The following is a 20,074-nucleotide window of genomic DNA, read 5'->3' as shown; positions in this document are numbered from 1 at the left end:
TTTCCTGATGTTCAGAGGGCACCTCCCATATTTCAGTTTGTGCCCATTACCCTGGTCCTGTCAGCGGGTACCACTGGAAAAAGCCTGGCTCTGTCTTGTACATCCTCCCTTCAGGTACTTGTACACATTGATAAGATCCCTGCCCCAAGCCTTCTCACCTCCAGGCAAAACAGTCCTAACTCTCTCAGCCTTTTCTCAAAAGAGAGATGCTTCAGTCCCTTCATCACCTCAGTGGCCTGCGCTGGACTATAGAAAGTAACTGTTTCTGTCTTGTACTGGTGAGCCCAGAATCAAACACAGCACTCCGTAGATCTATTGAAAACTGTTAGCAGAGCTTCATTCTCCACATTAGTCATTCTTGTCAATTGCAGTTTCTAAGAGGTTTGTATAAAATCATTAGTACTTTGTAATTGCTTGCAAATTGCTGGAATGCCATGTCTTTTGTGAAAAAGTGGGACAGATTTCACAATAATTTTGAAGGGGAAGGATCCAGAGCTTGATAAAATCATTACATGGCTAAAGTGATCTTTGTATTTTAACATTTTTTTCTTGTAGTGCAAAATTTCGGTTTCCAAGATTTTATTGGATTTTGCTAATCCAATATTTTATGACTTATTCCTTGAATATAATGATGACAATGGACAACAATATCTTTGGGCCGTGCCAGTTTTAAATTTGAATCTCCAATACAGTGAAATGTTTGTTAATCAAGGTAAGACTGTCATAGCAACATTTCTGTGAATTTAAATAATGTGAATAACTTCAAATAGAAAGAATTTGTGTTAATTACTGAGTTGTTTTTAAAGATGCCACAACACATTATAACTTCTTGCTATTTTAAGAATTTAGTATGTTGTGGGCAAATTCTAATAGTGCTAAGTGCAAGCTTTGGTTGCATATACCGGCCCAATCAATAATATGCACAAATAAAGTAATCTAATTTCATTATGTATTTGTTTAAGTTGAAAATAAATACTTTTACATCCTAAATACAGTTATATGTATTATGCAATTATATATGTAATTTCTAGTAGATTTCATTCTTTTTGTGTGTTGAATTAGTTTTTTGATTATTATGTGACTGTCATGTTTTTTCAAAGGCAGTAATATGAACAACTGGCTTTTGACTCGTCGATTTTTTTTGGTGGATGCACTAAGCGGAAAAGAAAATGACTTGGGAAAACTACCCAGAGTAATTCGGATTGCTAGCAAAATAACAATCAGGTGATTAATTGCATTTAATATATAGTACATGGAAAATAAAGCCAGTTTTGTGCAGTCTGCATTTTATTGTTTTTAAATAAAGTTGGTTTATTATGTTGTTTCTAACATACCCTGTGCTGCTTTTTCCATTGCATACTTGGAAAAAGCAAGAGTTTCCATAGGTCGTTCTGATGAGTGAGTGAGAAAACATGACATTGGCTTGTGGGAGTTAAAATTACTGTTACTTTCGAGGTACAATGAATGAGACTATGTATGCATAATGCAACTTAGCAGGCATTCAGCCATCTCTTAGAAGCAGGTGTCATCTAGAAAGACCTAAAAACTCCCCTGTTAATTCTTTTTTGATGTGCATGTTGCTGACTCTACAAGGATGCTATTTCATACTCCATATTATTTTTTGCAGTATTTTTACAACCTGTTGCCTATTGTGTTACACAATCCAGAGTAGGCTTGTAGTCATTTAACTGAAATTGTGCGACTACCTGTTTAGGGTCATTACTGGTGGTTAATCTCAGCTGAAATATGTTTTGGAAGAACATTTTTTTCTTCTTTATGGAACGTCTTCGTCTGAGATGATTGTCTAAAAATTGAGCTCTCCCTTTTCCTTTAGCTATTCTTCAGAACTTATTAGTTAAAAAGATTGCTGAGTAGTACTGAGTACTGATCCATACAAGTAATCAAACTGAAGTTTAATGTAATGTACTAACTCCGTTACAAGAAATACAAATTAGCTTATGTGTCTTAGGAGGACACCCTCCCACCCCCCCTTCAAAAAAGGGATAATGTCAGAAATTCAAAATACACATAGAAAACGTTATTCATTCTGTAATGTTTTGAGAAAGTTACCTTTTGGAATTGATTTAAATGTTTTTCACTAATGTGAGCAGTACGTAAAGATTGATTTAGGTATTTTCTTACAAATAAACAATCCATCCCAGCTTTTTCTTTTTATATATTTGTGTACATGCCTTTGTAAACTCCAGTTGCTTTTAAAATGTGAATTGCCATGTCATTGGGTTTGAAACTCATATTTTACTGATCAGGTTGTTCCATTGATTTAGTATTTTCTTAAAGTTTCAATGGATACTTTCCAAGCAATTAATCAATTTTTTTTCTATTAAAAATACTACTCTATTTCTGCAGTATTCGTCTGGTATCCCATACTCAGAGAGGAACTATCTACCCTCCTCTAATTACTATTGCTTACACAGATGTGCTTATCCAGAACCCTGAAACCCAGAGTGTGATGGTGAGATCTTGGTGCTATCGTATTTGATCTGCTTTGTTAATCATACTTTTAGTTCCGTTGGAATTCCAGTTGAGTGAACATTTGAGGACGTAGGAACGTGTGGCAGGGTGGAGTATAAAAATCAATAAGCAGTTTCCAGTTCTGTTCAGTTATGAAGTTGCAAGTTTTCACTAAAATTTAAAGCTTTTAAAACAAAGCAGTTAAAGGTATTTAGTTTGTATCTTGAGTCTTTAAAATTAAAGTACTTAGAATTTTACAGTTGGTTGTATAATACTGAATTAGGCTGTAGTTCAAATGAAATACGCACAAAAATAACAGGAAAAGTACTCTGTGTAATGCACTGAAAGCAGCAATTTATGTAAGAAATTGAATGTTTTTATTTAAAACAATGCATTAAGAGAAGGTTGCTATGACACAGGCATCTCAGGTCACCTGTGGTTTAAGTTAAAATATTGGTAATATTTCTAAAACATCCTTTAGTGTTTTGTCTGCTGTGTATTATTTTACAGCACATCTCTACGAATTAAAGTAAAATAATCCAAAAATCTGTAGCCAGAGGGGTTGGAGATCAGTTTGGAGGATCTTTCTCTACTGAAAGCCACTGAATTCTGCCGTAGCAGATGCAAAAGGGGCATTTCCTACTTGCCCTTTTCCCTGCCGTGACAGGCAGCAGCTCAGATGTCCCATTCCTGTGCCTTGTTTGCTTGTTAGATCACACTGCCTTAAAAAGTGAAAATTGGAGTTTAATGTAGTAAAATAATCATCTGCTATTAAAAAAAAATATAATATTAACGTTTTCTGCTTATCAACCTTCAACAGTTCAGGCTTCCAGTACAGATAGGTATCTAGCTAGAAATTTCTGGTGGTGGAACCATTCCTTGCATTCCATATTAGCTGCATGAAAAGAAGGAAGAGACAAGGAATTAGAAAGATAGAAAAATTAGTCAGACACTTCTTCCCCATCTAAATGATGTCTTTATTTAACCACAGAACAGCACTGCTTTTAGAAAATAATTCATTCCAATTGTGATGGCAGGAACAATTGCTTTCAGTTTCTCTATTTTCTGTTCTACTGTTTCTTAATCTGCATCTGATGGACTTAGGTGCTGTCAGTTTTGGGTGGTTTTGTTTGTTGTCTTTAACAAATGTTATGCAAGTAAAAAGAAACATTGAATTTCATTCCAAGTGTTGTAAACACTGAGCTTCTAGTGACTAAGCGTATTTCAGTTTAAATCCAGGTGAGGTGATAGAATGAGCTCTAGCAGGAACAAACATTTTGGGAAGCCAAGGTAGGGGGAGGAAGGGTTGGTTTTGCAGGGTTTTGTCCTTTATTTAAACTCAATTTAAAAAATACTGTTCTTTATATTTGTGTTAACTTTAGCCTTGCAGTGACAAAGAGACAAACATTTTCTCTTCCTTGTACAAATCTTTCAGACAAAAGTCAAAATAGGTCTTAGGTTAGATAGATATTTAAGCTAGAGGGAGCAGTTTTGATCCTACATGACAATTTTTATTTTATTCAAGCTGGGGAAAAAAATCAGTGTCTGAGCTTTGTAAGAACTCACTTTATGATTTTGCATATTGTTGTAATTACATTAAAGTTCCTTTTAATCAACACTGATAAAGGGGAAAGTATCAAACATTTGCTCTCTTCTTTCAGAAGGAAAAATATTATGCACATTTGAAAAGATTATAATCAGCTAGTTACAGCGAGTAACTTGCAGATAGCAGGCATCCATTCCCAGCATTACAGTTGCTAAGATCCGCACTAAGGTTAGCAGAGCTTGTGCTAGTACTAAGCCTGGCACTGTGGCACACCAGGTCAGATGTGTACGGTAGAAGAAGGTACATGTACTTGTGTAGTAGCCCTTGATGGGAATTCCTACCCACTAAAAGTGGGAAAACTACTACTATCTATAATGGTTGTAGCATTTCAGAATTACTATGCATATTCACTTTTTCTGTCTTAATATTCAGGTTTCCTTCTCAGTCAGTTATGAGATGAATCAGTCAGAGGCTCAGATTCAGACTGATGTAAGTTTTATTTCTTTTGAATTTGTCAAGATAATGATTTATTTTGTGTTTTTTAAAAATATCTGCAAATAATTTTTCATTCTCTTCAGATCACGTTGGGTGTGTTGGGTGGGCTCGCAGTATTATGGTCCCTTCTCAAGACTGCAGGCTGGAAGAGGCGTACGGGAAGCTCTATAATTGACTTGCAGGTATAAACAGCTGGCAATCTAAAAAGGGATGTGTCCTCTTTTCTTTAAGGGACCTTTGCTATCATTCCTTGTGATGTAACTATTCTGTTTCTTAAGGTAACTGAAATAATTTCTAGCCTAGCTACATAGAACTGTGACCTGAAGTTAGCTTACTTGAAGAAGTAGGCTTTTTGCATTTTGGGGGGATTCTGACGTTGTCATTTAGGAAATACTTTTGCTAAAAATAAAGGTATTTACAGAGCTGTTCTGATTGGTTAAGTGGACTTAATTTTCAGATTAATTCTCCTTTGCACAAAGACTAACAAGTAGAAGTTTCAGATACTGAATATACCATAAATACATGACCACAGTAGAAAAGTTTTGTTTGAGGCTACTTTTCAGTATATTGGGTTCCTGTAGTGTGAGCTGCATAACATTTTATATGCATGTATATATGTACTACATAATTAGTTTTACAGATCTCTACAGTGTGTTTTTATAATTGCAGACAGTTTTGAAGTTCATACTGTTTTATGCTGGAGACCTTGCCAACGTTTTCTTTATCGTCACAGTGGGCAAAGGGATTTATTGGCTTGTGTTCTTCAAAGTAAGTGTTTTTCCAAATTTGGGTGTTATGAAAACCTGTTAATATTGCATACATTTTTAAACAAAAATTCATTTTTCTTTTTTCTTTCTCCCCCACCCCCTCGCCCCTTCTGGTCAGTCTATTGAGGCAAGTTCTGTATCGTATTTGTTTTGTGTGCTTAGATTTTTGTGTTCACCTGTTTCTTTTCCTTAGGATTCGTTGTACTTGCAGTCTGCTTAATAGTCACTTAAAATATTTTACAAATTTAAACTGATCGCACATTAAATACTGATCGTTTTCTGCAAAACATAATTCACTCTTAAGCACTTAGCATATGTTGTTACATATGCCATTCATACTATTTCAATGTAATTTCTCAATTACAGGCTCAGCAGTTTGTCTCAGTCCTTTTACCACTTCCATCTCAGGAAGAAGATTTTGTTACGTACATAGCATGTGCGTTTAGTTTAAAGGTAAATATTTTTTTCCTCAGGCATTAAAGACATTTCAACATATGCTTTTGTGTATTTTTAGTTGGTTTGTTTTTAAACATCTAGTACAGTTCATTTTATTAGTGTAGAGATGGAAACAATTATTGTATTCCAAAAACTAAGTAATTTTTCCGTAGAAATTTATTTTGTGGAGTGTTTATAGGGAAACAAATGTCTAAGGAGGATGATCTATGGAAAATTATTCTTTCAAGGATAAAGGTGTAAAGAAAACCATATCAAGAAAGCAAGTGCTTTCTTTTGAAGCAGAATGTAATTGCTGTCAGTTCCTGATTAAAAAGATGACAGATTAAAATAATTATGTTCAAATATACTTTTAGAATTTGGAGATTAGTATTCTGTCTTTATGGGACATACGATTATTTTATTAATTATCCGTATTATATTGGATTGGTATTCATAATACGGGTTAATATCTTATGGGAAAATACTCTAGCCATTTTTTGGAATTTGTTACTTTGCCGTATTTTTATAACTGTGGACATCATCACATGGCTTACCATTATTCCAAGCTTTTAAATTTAAAAAAAACCGTAACCAAACTATAAAAAGTTGGTAACAAAGTTGCATTCTCAATTACAGTCAAATATATTACTTGTTATGTTTAATGAATGACATGTGCAATGACTGTTTCCTCATCTTTGTCTATATGCTGTTGCTGTCCATCCTTGTTATATTTCTCCTTTTTCTTTCTTAGGCTCTACAGCTCTTACAATTGCTGGTTTCACAACTTAGTATAGATATTTTCTTTATTGACTGGGAAAGACCTAAGGGCAAAGTTCTTAAAGCAGTTGAAGGTAACTCAAACTGTGCTTGCTTGTATAAAAAGTTTTGGTTAAATTTGGATATTACTCCCAAGTATTAAATTTCAGGGCTTTATTGTATGTATTCTTTTTAGGTGAAGGTGTTATTAAAAGTGCTGCTGCACCTGTGAGCATATGGAGAACATATTTTATAGCAAATGAATGGAATGAAATTCAGACAATGAGGAAGATAAATCCCCTCTTTCAAGTGCTTGCAGTTCTTTTTTTTCTGGAGGTATTATTGTTATTAATTGTTTATGATTAACAGCCATAGTGTAACATAAGGGTCTGTTTTTTAATTCTTGTATTCTCTGTGGTAATAATGGATGACCTTCAAGTTCACTTGAAAACATGTAATTTAGTAAAATAATTATTTTAATATTTTTTAAATTTATATGTATGTATGTGTAGGTCATTGCAATATTTCATTAAGGAAGACTTAAACAAAAAACAAGTACCTTAAAGATCTTTGTTAATTTGGGGGGGGATTTTTTTAAGGGAATGACTTAATCTAAATAGCTTAATAGATCGATAAATCTGTGTACACAGTTCTTTATTTGCCTACTGGCTCCCTTCTGCCATAGTCTACAGCTTTATTTCTGGTTTCATATTTCTCTGAACTGAGCTTCCTTCCTGCTAATTTGCTATAAGTGACTTTTATAAAGCAGGAAATGAAATATGCCAGTTCTGCTCCTGTTGACATAACACAAGGCAGTGTGCCTTCAGTTACAGCTTAAGGGTATGTGAGAAATTACACTTTAGGTTTTAAAAAACATTTTGGTTTGTTTCTTATGTAGTTTGGTAAGTACTTCTATTCTGGGAAGTATTCTTAAATTGTGTAGCGTATAATTGTTTCTGTGACATTCTTTTACATATTTTTAATACTCTTATTAATTTTTATATTTATGTTTTTAAGTTTCCTACTTTTCTTTTAAATTAAAGACAGTTAAAAACCCCAGGCTCCTCATTCACTACATCAGTATTTCTGCTGTTGGTAAATATGGACCAGGACTAACTTAGGTGCCATGTTACAAGGACAGAATGGGGGAAAAGAGAGCACGTATTCCCAAAACTAACTAATCTCCTCAGGTTACTCTTCATAGGCTCCTGATATTACTAGAAGGGAGAAACTGCTCTTAGTAGAGAGTGATTAACATCTTGCTCTACAACTTCTGCTGTCAGTTTCCCTCTGGAGAAGCCCTTTCTTGCCCCTGATAGTGGAGAAAGTCATGAAAGACACCTAAATAGGCTAAAACTGGTGTTTGTGAAAACCTTGGATAATCTTTGTAACTTTCATTGTCATGCTGGTGTTTGAAATGCAGTTTCCCTGGAAGGGAATGCACGCAGATATGGCAATCAGCAGCTCGCTACAAGGGGGAACTTCTGCATGACTCAAAACCTGTGTCTTGGGTTAGCAATTTTGATAAAGTGACTGTTCAGTTCTCATTAGTCATGGTGACAGGCTGCAGAGTAGTAGAAAACGAGCCAGGAAAAGTAATAGCTGGAGGAAGCTGGAAAGCAGAGAAGTCTCCCTCCCCTCAGGCCTCACGTCTGGCACGGAAGCAGCCGCTGGCCGGCACTGGCCGTCATGGCAGTGTTGTTTACCTGGCTGGTGCAGATAGCGCTCTGGCAGCAAAACGGAGCTTTTCAATACTGTACGGGATCTGGCTGGGATGGAACTAATTTTCTTCATAGCGGTCCATAGGGTGCTGTGTTTTGGATTTGTGGCTAAAAAGGGGCTGTTAACATGGCAGTGTTTTGGCTGTTACCGAGCAGCGCTTGCACAGCATCAAGGCCCCCAGTGAGTAGGCTGGGGCTGCACAAGAAGCTGGGAAGTGAACACAAGCAGAAGAGCTGACCAAAGGGGTGTTCCATACCATATACCATCATGCTCAGCAATAAAAATGCAGGGGAGGGAATTTTCTGGGGACTGGCTGGGCAGCAGTCTGCTTGTGGGAGGGAGGTAGTGATTGCCTTTGCTTCACTTGTGGAGGCTTTTTCCACCACCTTCTTCCCTTTTCTTTGCTTTATTAAACTGTCTTTATCTTGACCCACAAGTTGTCTTGCTTTTATTTTTCCTGTGGTGGAGGTCAACCCACCACAAATGTTTCTGGTGCAGCTTCAGTTCTGAATGATTTCCGCACAATTTTCACCTCTTAAGTGTTTCAAGACATACTGTTTCTCTCATCTTTTTTTTATTTGGAAACTTTTTCTAGATTGCTTATTTAAATTAGATTGGGCCATAAAGACAGTGGAGGGAAATGTATTTCTGCGCAATAAAACAAAAAAAAATAATTTTCTTACACTGCAAAACAGATATTTTTTTTTTATCACTGGAATATATTTATTGGACCAAAAAGCTGGTAATTGGCAGAAATAATGCCATTATGCAGACTAACTGTAGTGACTTTTGGAGTTTTTCAGTAAAAATCAATGTTGACTTTTCATGAGATTTGTCTACATACGGTTTTGAATTTATGTATCAACACATATAGGTACAGTTTATGTTTTTAATTCTGTTTCTGAGCGGTAACACTGGATCACACAATTGGACTTAATTATAGTGAACATGCTACTATTCCCACGCCCATTTTTCCTAATTTTTTCTTCTTACCTCCTGTTATGATGGAAAAAACATGGACATCGTGAATATTATTCATTGCCTCATGTTGTTCTATTGACTTTCTAATCTCTTCAGGTGGTGGGATTTTCAAACCTCGCTTTAATGGATTCTTCTTCCAGCCTTACGAGAAGCAGTGAGAGTTACATAGCTCCTTGGAGCCGCATTTTAAGATTCGGTGTGTCTGCTGCACTCTGGCTAGCCATTGCCTTCTTACAGGTATGTGAAACACATGACATACTGAATTACCATTTTCAGGCTGGATCATGGAAGCTAGAATGTATCACTAGGCCATCTATACCACATATCATGGCATTGGGTATAGTCTTAGCTGTTCTGCTGGATCTAGACTTTCAGCTGCTTTAGAACTCAAAACGTGTCTTCTGAGCTGTGAGACATCTTACTTTGTAGTCAGAATTTTAATTCTCTCAAAGATGTGAGTTTATGCAACTACTTTGTTTTGTTTTAAACAACTTTGAAGCATCTCCAAGTTCAAAATGAAAAGCAGGTTATCGCTACAACTTGGAGGAAAGATGTCAGTCCCATTTCATAGAGTCCAATGTAATAGTGGCCACTACAGAAGTCTGTAATTTGTGGGTGTTACACTGTGAAATTAATTGCTTAATAAAATGAAATCTGATGAACTAATAAAAAAAAAATCTGGTTGATTTATTTCAGATTATGGTCTTTTCTGTGTTTTATGAAAGATTTGTTGAAGATAAGATAAGCCAATTTGTTGATTTGTGTTGCATGAGCAATGTAAGTATTTCTTTGTCTCATCTGTACAGTGGCATCTTTAATAGAATAATACGTAAGATGGTTTTTAGATTATTAGGTAATAATTTTTCATGTAATTTAATTTAATTTAATTAAAAACAGATTACTGGCTAACAGCTAAGGCCAATGTTTCTTTCAGCTCACTTTATTGGTGCAATCTACAAGAAGATTTCGGTTAAGCTTTAATGGTAAAAAGATTCTGGAACCATAGGTGTCAATATGTTCTTCTAGACGTATGATTTTTAGGTTGTTTTGTGAAGTTACATTGGTTACATATGCTCATACAGAATTAAAAAGTAACAAATCATGACAGAAATTTGTTGTGGAACCATTTGCTGCTGTTCTGTCTGCTGCACTGTAGTACTTTTGTCTTAGAGACACAGCTATCTTCGTTTTATTTAATGTTTTTATGTTCAGTTTCTGCTCCTACCTTGTGGTTGTCCCTCAACTGCTGAACTTTGTGGTTGTCCCTCTTGGACAGTTACCACCTTTTCCATGCATTTTCACTTACTTATATCTGAATTACTTCCCTTTCTCCAGTTTAAATATGGGTCTTCAAACTTTGTACTTCAGGAATTCCTTTTTAACCAGAGTGCGATCAGAACTGGTTGGATTAGCTCATTTGTCCAGAACTTTTTTTTAAAAAATACAGAGATCAACCCCTTTTATCAGCCTTTCCAGCCTTCGTTGTTCCTCTTCCCGTGAAAGACCCATGTAGTGCATGGGTTATAGAGAGAGTTAATTTGGGGGTTTATGTGATATATAAGCATTGTATGATACTGAATGAAATTCTATTAAATACAGTCTCCTAGGAACCCAGCTGGAATCATGCATATGTATTATATATCACAGAAATAACTTTTGAATCAAAATAAAAGCTAATAACTTTGCTTTAATTTTTTGGCTCTGTGGAATTAAGTAGTGATCCTTGCCATCGATAAACTAAACAAAGCTGGTATATGTTTCTAGTTAAACATAGATAAAAACTAATCAGTAAAAGAGTTATTAAATATTTTTCTGCCATGTTTATTTTTGGACCTGCCTACTTTGTATTTGTGGAAGGGCTGGTCTTGCCAATCTCCACTGTGAATTCAAAAGTTCAAAAATAAAATTATAATGTTTTGTTAAAGTATCCTTCTCTTCCTCCATCTCTTTTAGATTTCAGTGTTTCTCTTGTCACACAGCTGCTTTGGTTATTACATCCATGGTCGCTCTGTGCATGGACATGCAGATACAAATATGGAAGAAATTAATATGAACCTAAAGAGGGAAGCTGTAAGTGAAAGTATTAAAGTTTATACCTGCTCTGATTATTTATTTTATTAAAAAATCCCACACCTTTGCATTATGGATCTGCACTTGTACATTACATTGCACAAAATTATGGTACTTAAAAGATACCAGCTGTTGGTGTGTAAATATATGACAGTATTTCTTTTAACTAATTCTTCATCTTTCTTCTTCTTTCCTGTCTTCTCTGTTATGTCTTCAGATTTCATAGGTATAAAATTCCTGGTTTTCTAAAAAGTTTTTTCATGTATTTAAGAACCTTCTTTTTGATATTGAAGCTTTTCATGAGCTCATGGCCACGTTCAAAAAGGTGCGCATCAAAAAGCTTTCACAAAGAGACAGATCTGAAAAACTCCTAATAAACATCTACTCTTCCAATAAATTGCTTTATTCTATCTCTTCTCCTGTAATGATATAACCTATTCTTTTCAGAAATTAATTTGAATAAGTATTTTTTCTAGTTTGTCATATGTTGTATCTTTGCTGCAAGATCAGGCAAAAGTAAAATGTCTAATATAAGACTGCAGCACATTGCACTAAACTTCATGACAGCTTGTGTCTTTGTAGGAACAAGTAGGAAGAAAGTACCTTAAACAAAGGATATTGTTATCTCAATGATAAGTGTACAGAAAAACCCATAACCATGTGAAAATTAAATCTCAAACACTGAGATGTAGAGGAGTCTTTTGAATCATATTTTTTATTTTGAATAATACTATCTGTTGATGTAATTTATTGCTAATTGCTTATTTTAATGCAATTTTGGGAAAAGCAGGTTTTTTCCCTATGAGGATGTCGAATTTTCTGTTTTCTTGGGAGTTTTGAGATGTAATAAATGTGACCTTAAAACATATGGAAAAAGTCAGGAATCCAAAGCACAAAAATAAATTATAAACATTAAAGAAAGGGCTTCAGAGTGAATGTCAAAAGGTGTATTAGAAGGTAATGAACTGAACACGGCTGAAAAGAGCAGTAAGACTTTGTGACAGCGGGGGTCAGGATTTCATGTCCTAAGAAAATCTTGCTATGCTAGAACCCAGAGTGCAGTGGATTCAAATATTCAGAGATACTAAGTGTAGATGAAAGAGAGGATCTATGAATGACATTAATAATTTTAATTTACAATTGTTTTGATTATATAGGAAAATCTATGTAGTCAGAGAGGTTTGATACCAAACACAGATTGCCAGACATTTCAGATTTCCATTTCAAGAAAAATGCGACTGCACTATGACAGGATTCATGAAACCCTGATAAAAGTAAGTGAGATATTTGTATTCTGATAATGGTACTTAAAATATGTAATTTTCCTACTGAAGTTGTGGTCATATTGTATTTCAGAAACGTGGTCCTGCAAGGCTTTTGGACTCATCTGCAAATACTTTTGAACAAAGCACAAGGGCATACAATGCCATGAACAAATTTCTCAGTTCTTTTATTGATCACGTATGTATACTGACATGACTATATTAAGGAAAATATAATTTTTGTAACTAGAGAACAGAAATTGTAAATCTGAAAGACTGTAATTTCTCATTAGGCATATGTCCTTAAAAACTTGTTAAAGACTGTATGGCAACTGGAACAGTGCTTCATTTTAAAAAAAACATAGGAGTACTGTCCAACAGTGTATCCTATTAAAAATGACAAATCCTTTATTATGTACTTATTTTTGTCTTGGAATAGACCAATGCTTTTTTTCATTCATAAAGGTTAAGTAGCTGTACTTTACTTTGTAACAAGTACTTTTTCTTTGAAATCATAAAACAGGAAGTATTGTTTTTCCTTTTCTTATAGGTTCATAAAGAAATGGATTATATTGTTAAAGATAAGTTGCTGCTTGAACGGGTTCTTGGCATGGAGTTCATGGAACCAATAGAGAAAAGCATTTTTTACAATGGTAAAAAAGATCTGTGACTCGGTATTTGTACTGTGATAAGTATGTAGGTTTCTGTGTAGATTTCTTTCCAGGATGTACAATCTAAACTGGACTTTACAGCAGGAGGGGTCATTAAATGACCGCTTGTGAGGGAGGTACTTAAGAGAAGTTCTTCAGGTTACAGAAATCCTATTTGTAATTTGTCACTTGACTGCAGTGTTTTTTCTTTTAGGCAACTGAAAGGATACTGTGTAGAGATGTGCATGAGTTTACAAAGTACTCCTTTGCTCCAATATCCACTTTGTAAATGGAAGGAAGACCCACAATATTTAAATAGTGCCATGCTGTTTATTTTTTTTAATACAGAACCAAATTTCTTACGAAACAACTAGAAGTACAGAAAGGCAATTTCTTTAAAGAGGATATTGATCACAATGAGGATGTTTTAGGGGAATACTTGATGTTAATACACCAGTCATCTATGAAGACTCCACTAAGTCATTTGTTTTCTTGAATTTTTTATTTTGAACTTTTTAAGTGTTGCCAATACCTACAGCAAAAATGAGTATTCCAGCAGAAACAGGCGTGACACCAGTTCTGATTCTGGTCCCTGGAACTATGCAAAATCAGTCAGACTTGGGTTCTCCAGTGCATCATACTGAATCCCAAGCCCATGCTAAACCTAGCCATAGATATTTCCAAGTGACCAGTACACGTACATGTGTTAAAAATAGATTTAGTGAAAGTTCTTGACTACATTTCAACTGTCAACCTAAGTTCCTAAATCAGAATCCCAGGAAGATTGGTGCTGTGGAACACTAAGGCTCTAAAAACCTTAACCTATTCAGAATTACTGCCAGGTGACCAATATCTGCACCACTGGGCTCCTCATCCGGTGTTAGGTCCTCTACTTTCTCGATTTCCAAGGTTCTGAAACCCTGAGTCCTGGTCTCCTCCTGTTAACAGGTACAGTCTGGGGACCAGTATCCACACTGCAATGAAATACGAGCTGTGAACTTACCAGTCTGCTTTGTCAGTCCCTGAGCTGTACAGAATCCATCAAAAATTATCTTTGAAAACCTTACTTCAGATCCTGATTCTACCCCTAGCCATAAACATGGCCATCACCTACATGAAAACTAAACATTTACTAGCAATCCAAGATGCTGCAAGCCCCAATTTTCTTTCCTCAAGTACTTGGCTCTCCAGCCTCACTGTTCAGAAACTCTAAACCTTATCAGAACTGTAATGCAATCTATAGATATTAGCAGATGACCATTACACATCCTAAATATGTCATTATTCTTATAGAATAGCAATCCACAGATGACATCACCGAGCTGTGCAGAACCCTTCCTGTTCTATGACACCAGGACTGCAAAAGCTGAAGCCTGATTTGAGTCTCAAACCTTACTTACGTAATCAGGAATGCAGCACGTGCTTTCCAGCTAGCCAAGGTTGTAGTCTGATATTTTTGCTCAGTCCAAATGTCTGAGCCACACCTAATTCCTTAAATGCTTGGGCTCTCCTCCTGTCATGGCAAAGCACTAGCTTTAGTCATAAATGTTGCCAGATAGCCAGTACCTGCTTTAAAACTGTAACTAGGACTTTCTTAAGCCTCAGTCGGTGATTCCACACTTTGTGATATCAGTCATTCCAAAACCCTATTCTAAACCCTGGGTCTGCTCAGCCATAAATATTGTCAGGTATGCGATGTCTGAGTTAGAATTAAGTGTATAAGCATGATGTGATGTCTCCAGATTGTGCAGTATTCAACAATGGTCTGGGCTTTTGACTGCCACTGTTCCAAAGTTCGTAATCATAAGCATTGCTATAAATATATTGTTTGATGGTTTAGACTGCCATAATTCCCAAAAGTTTAGATTAGGACGTATACAATTTGTAATGAAAATAGGCTGTTTCAAATAAAACTTGCATTAGACATTTTTCTGGAAAAGTAGAAAAGAGACAAGAATCTTATTTTCTGTAATTAAGTGTTCTTTTCTCTTTAGAAAGTGGTGCTTTTTGATAAAATAAGGGGATAAGTGGTCTAGACTATTTTGACTATGAAGAAGATATTTTCAGCTTAAAAGACCCATTTTCTGGGAAACTGTTAACCAGCGTACAAAGATAATGATGAGCTGTGAAGCTCCTCCTAAGTAAGGCTTTAAAGCATATGGGTTTTATTGTTCTGTTGAGTTTGGGCCAGAGTTAACGCTTGAAAAAATTCAGTGACAAGGAAGCTATATCTGCTTATTGTTCAAAGCAGCCTTTTTTAAACAAACTGATTGAGATTTCAGAAATGAATGCATTTCAGAATGAGTGCATGTGGTACGTGGGCTTTTTCAATTGTGTTCTCTCAGTATTAAGCCATTTTATAAATGAAAAGGTTTTTTTTTCACTTTTATCACAAATCACAAAAAAAATTATTTTGCTTAAATAGAATGCCGTAACTAGATCCTGCTCTGACTTTCCTTTTTCTTACCAGTTTTCTCAGCTGGACTGATGAGCTCTACAAACTTGCACTTCACAGAAACAATTATTTTTCAAAAATTATTTTCTTTCTGTAGATGAAGGACAGTCTTTCAGTGATGTTCTCTATTATGGCAATGAGACAACGCTGCTCATCTTTGATATCCTGTTTTTCTCTGTTGTGGATCTGGCTTCCCAGAGTTTTGTTTTAGCAGCTATTCTAACATATTTGCAACAAGAGGTAAATTTCAATTTAAGGACAAAGTAATATTTTGAAAATATGGGTTAGTATGGAAGTTTATATAGATAACTAGATATTTAAAGCAGTAAGTTAGCTGTATGTGGTGACAGAAGATTATACTGAGCTTATAGAATAAGTTTTTTGCCTTTTTTTGTCAAATAGGTTTGTGAGGCATAAATGTTATTCACACATCTGTCATGAATAAAGAAGCTACAAATAACTTTCAAAAGAAAACACAAATATCTGTTACAGTTAATCACACATAATTACGTCATATTTCAGGGTGGAAAAATATTGGAAAATGTTTCAAAAATGCTAAAGGGAGTTAAGCCCCTAAGTCACTCATTTATGATTTTAAGATAAAATTAATTTTAAATATAATATGATTTTAAAGATATTATGAAAATATAATATTTTATGTTAGGTACTGAAACATACTAGTTTAAGTATTTCTTCATTAAAACATTTTTTTCTGAAATGTTCTTAGATATTTAGGTTTATTCGTAATACACTTGGGCAGAAGAATTTGGCATCCAAAACCTTGGTGGATGAAAGATTTCTCATTTAATTAAGAAGATGAAAAGCTTCGTTGAGAAGTTAAATGTGGAAATTATGTCCATAATCAAAGCACCTCTGACCCACAGATTAATTCTTGTGCACTTTTCAATAATAATAATGTAATGGTTTTGAAATTCATCATTTTTATATTGTATGCTGTTAAGCTTTATTATTGTGTATTTAGAAACATTTTTTTAATTTGTGAACACTAAGCCATAGGCCTTTAAAAGGAAAGGTACACAAAAATAAAACAGAAGTAAACTTACTGTTGTTATTATTAGAATAAGATAAAAATTATTTAATGGCTTTTGATAAGATAGGAACTGCTCACTTTGAGGCGATTCTGGTTGGCAGGAGAGGTTGTCACCTCAAGTTCTCTTGAAAATCCTTTACATTTTTTTCTTTTTAATTTGTTTTGAAGTTTAATGTTTAGCAAACATCTTTCCGGTTTTATTCAGCACAGGATTTGGTCTGAATTAAGTTAATATTTCAAGAGGACTTTTTAGAGATTACTTATTTACAGTGATTCCAACTTGAAATTTTAACTTTTCTTTATTGTGTCATAATGTTGTATGCTTTTGTCTCTTCTCTTGGAGTTTATCATTGTTTTTCTTGGGTGTGGACTACACATGACAAAGTTTCCTTGCGCTTGAGATACAGTAGCGTTACAGCAATGCAGAAAAATGGGCTAGTTATGATAGAGCAGAGGAGGTGGTTGTAGGTATTTAGGGATTGTTCCTGATCTTCTGTCATCTGATGCGAGGTGCCCAGGGAAACAACAGGAATTCTTCTGTGCTGTTTCCACACAAGTGAAATAGAAGCCATTGTTCTTATCTTTTCAGAAGTGTCTTCACAGGTGCCTATATATGCTCATGTACCTCTGTCTCTCTTAATTTTCTGGCTTTATTATCTTTAGATATAACACAGAGACCATAATAATTTTGCCATCATCCTATTTCTGGAATTTAGACAAGTTAATAGTTATACAAGTGCCATTTATTAAGTATTAAGGGAGATTATGAATGGCCTTCAAAACACCTTATAGTGAGGTGTTTACCTCCCGTTTGTATCTCAGAAAAGTCTCCCTACCTTTTTAAAATCATGTTTTTCAGTAAATGGTCAAACATGAATAGTGTTTGCTAGTTTTATAGCTGTTGTCTTTAGATGATTCAACAAGGGACTTTCACCAGCAAAAACACCATAAAAATGTAAGTCATGCTTAGCAAGCTTGTTCTGAAACAGAGACTGAGGACGTAACTAGTTGGACCTAGCAGATACGCAGTGCAGACATGCTTATCTGCGCTGAAGAAGCTTTTTGTTTCAGGTGTTTCTTGGCTGCATAAAGACGAACATGTTCTCATACCGTACCATGGTATTAAACTTACAGTAACACGGACATAAATCTCAGGGTCACTATTGCTGTAATGCATTTGCTTTTGGTGTTGCAAAACCTGTGTGGCTTGCTAGTCCAATGTAGTTGCTATTAAGTGACAGAACGTGTCTGCCAGTAAGGCTGTGAGAAGGTAGATAACTGAAGAGTTGATTTTCAGTGGGACATCCATGTATTAATAATCGGTTTAACATGGGCATTTCAGTGTCATGCTTTCCTTACTTCTGTCTGCTTATGTGCACAGTTCTTAGTTTGTTGGTACACACTATGCCTCAAAAAAGGTGTGAACACAAAACTTCCAACAGAGTGAAACATCCACTATAAATAAAATCAATGTTGTTGCCTTTATAGTAAATGTAGTAATTAGAGTGTCCATTAGGTTCTGGATCTGTTAAAACAACCAAAAATCGTATTTCCACAGAGTACCAACTGTATGACTTCACTAGCTGCGAGGATTCTGTCATGTTTCTTGTCAGTAATCTGCTGAGTGCCAAAACTGTAAATTAAGCTAAGGAGCCATCTGAAAAATGGTCTGCAGTAGGACATTTGCAAGGCAGTGTTAGGCTTACATGGTGCCCGTGTTATTTCTTTGGTTGATATCTTTGCATAGCTTAACTAAACTTAACTAAACTTTCCAGATCTCACAAGTCCTACTGCAATGTCAGTGTACACAAGGTAATACAGTCTTTCTCATGTGACCATATTTATGTAAGGTGACTGATACGACTAAAGGGGTATAGAAAGTTGCTGTGGTCCGTAAGTGAGCAAGTATGACCCTAACGGCTCACCCTAATACAGGACTTTTCTTATTGTCACTTTCCAGCAGTAGTACTGTGCGTCATTCTCAATAACAAGAGGGACAATCTTCTTCTCAGCGTGAATTCTGATGATGTGTTGTTCATATCATGAAGCTATTGTAGGGAATGGAACCACACTTCAAACACCCCTCCTCCAGAACAGTCTGATTTATGACCCAACTTCACTCAGAATAACTAAAATGTAGTAACCGGACCCAGGTAAACCAGGGAATATCTGCAAGCAAAATGAAGGTGCGGTTGTGCCATCTTTAGACACAGACGTGTAGTTTTAATTAGACCAGTACCAGCAGAAATGGAGATGTTTCAGCATGTGGGCTCGTTCTGTACCCTGTTCTCAATGCTTTTGCTAACCAGGTACACCTTTCCATGCAAGAGTCACGCTTTGAGTCTGCTTTAGATGTGCCTTTAATTATCTGCTGCTCAGAAGGGCATGTGAAAGCTCTAATGACCTTGCAATTTGCAAGAACTACTGCTAAGGGCAACTCTCATTACAGATAAATGGTAAATTAATCTAAAAATGTCCTGTCAAAACAGTTCAGTCACTTGGGCCCCTCTTTCTCCTCGGTGCACACACTACTCTGTTGTGGTTTATTTTTCCAGGTCATTTACCTAAAAATGTTAATACAGCTAATGTAGGCACTCTACATGATTTAGGAAATAATTATAAGAGTCAAAAGCTCCAGGAATTCATAGAAGCTTTTCTTCATTCTTGCTGTCCATTGAACGCTTGAACTGGGTTGACTGCACTTGGTTCTCCTGTTGCTTGATATTGTTCAAGATAATACTTCTTGTGATAAAACTTAATGTTTTTCCTTTTTTAAAATTAATATGCAGCTACAATGTGTTGTTCATACGAGTGTCTTTCAAGTTTCTAAATGTTCTATTTAATTACATGGTATTTCAAACTCTTGTATCTGTCCCTCTGGGCAATAAACAATTTTCAAGGATTGGAGGTTTTTTGCACTTGTTAAATCAGTTCGCCCAAGCCTGCAACACCCTTTTCCGTCCATGAACATGAGGGGTTTCAGAGTAACCTCTGGAACCTCAGGAGGCTGGATCTGGCTTTGCAGTCCAGAGAAGTTCTGTCAGGACAAGTATAAGGAAATGATTTTGCAGTCAGTGTGGCGATGGAGGGTATGGTTTTGGATAGCCACAACTAATGGAATGAGATGGCTGCTTTTTGCCAAGTGTCTTAGGGGTCAGATACCAAAACAGTTAATTCCACAAATAATTAGAACTTGTATATACAGGCAAGCTGCAGTAATTTCAAGAATACTTCTTAAATTCACAATTTCATTTACTAGTGAGGACTTTGTATTTTACTACAGCGTGCATCTTAATGGTAGGGGCAGAGGTGTGATTGAGGTAAATCGTACCAGAGGTGAGAAGCACAAGTGGCACAGTGCTCAAAATTTCACCCTGCCCATCCGATTGCTGCAGCGTGGGCAGCATGGCAA

The 20,074-nt window shown here is 35.6% G+C and overlaps 1 protein-coding gene across 2 annotated transcripts in view; it reads left to right on the top strand.

Moving 5' to 3' along the window:
* Positions 1–19,564, top strand: part of TMEM67 (transmembrane protein 67) — a 35,044-nt gene extending 15,480 nt beyond the window's left edge. The window contains exons 12-28 of one of the 2 annotated variants that reach the window (XM_056332590.1): positions 556–712; positions 1,101–1,224; positions 2,368–2,473; positions 4,451–4,507; positions 4,597–4,695; positions 5,183–5,281; positions 5,647–5,733; positions 6,467–6,566; positions 6,668–6,807; positions 9,271–9,411; positions 9,871–9,951; positions 11,128–11,244; positions 12,402–12,518; positions 12,601–12,705; positions 13,057–13,159; positions 15,709–15,851; positions 16,339–19,564. In XM_056332590.1, coding sequence (XP_056188565.1) covers positions 556–712; positions 1,101–1,224; positions 2,368–2,473; positions 4,451–4,507; positions 4,597–4,695; positions 5,183–5,281; positions 5,647–5,733; positions 6,467–6,566; positions 6,668–6,807; positions 9,271–9,411; positions 9,871–9,951; positions 11,128–11,244; positions 12,402–12,518; positions 12,601–12,705; positions 13,057–13,159; positions 15,709–15,851; positions 16,339–16,419 — 1,857 coding nt within the window. In that variant the 3' untranslated portion in view covers positions 16,420–19,564. The other variant, XM_056332591.1, reaches the window with a different exon arrangement.
* The last annotated feature ends 510 nt before the right edge of the window (positions 19,565–20,074 follow it).

Source organism: Falco biarmicus, chromosome 3 (genome assembly GCF_023638135.1).
Source record: "Falco biarmicus isolate bFalBia1 chromosome 3, bFalBia1.pri, whole genome shotgun sequence".
Taxonomy (NCBI): Eukaryota; Metazoa; Chordata; class Aves; order Falconiformes; family Falconidae; genus Falco; species Falco biarmicus.
The sequence above is the reverse complement of the archived record's forward strand: the minus strand, read 5'-3'. Positions and strand labels throughout refer to the sequence as shown.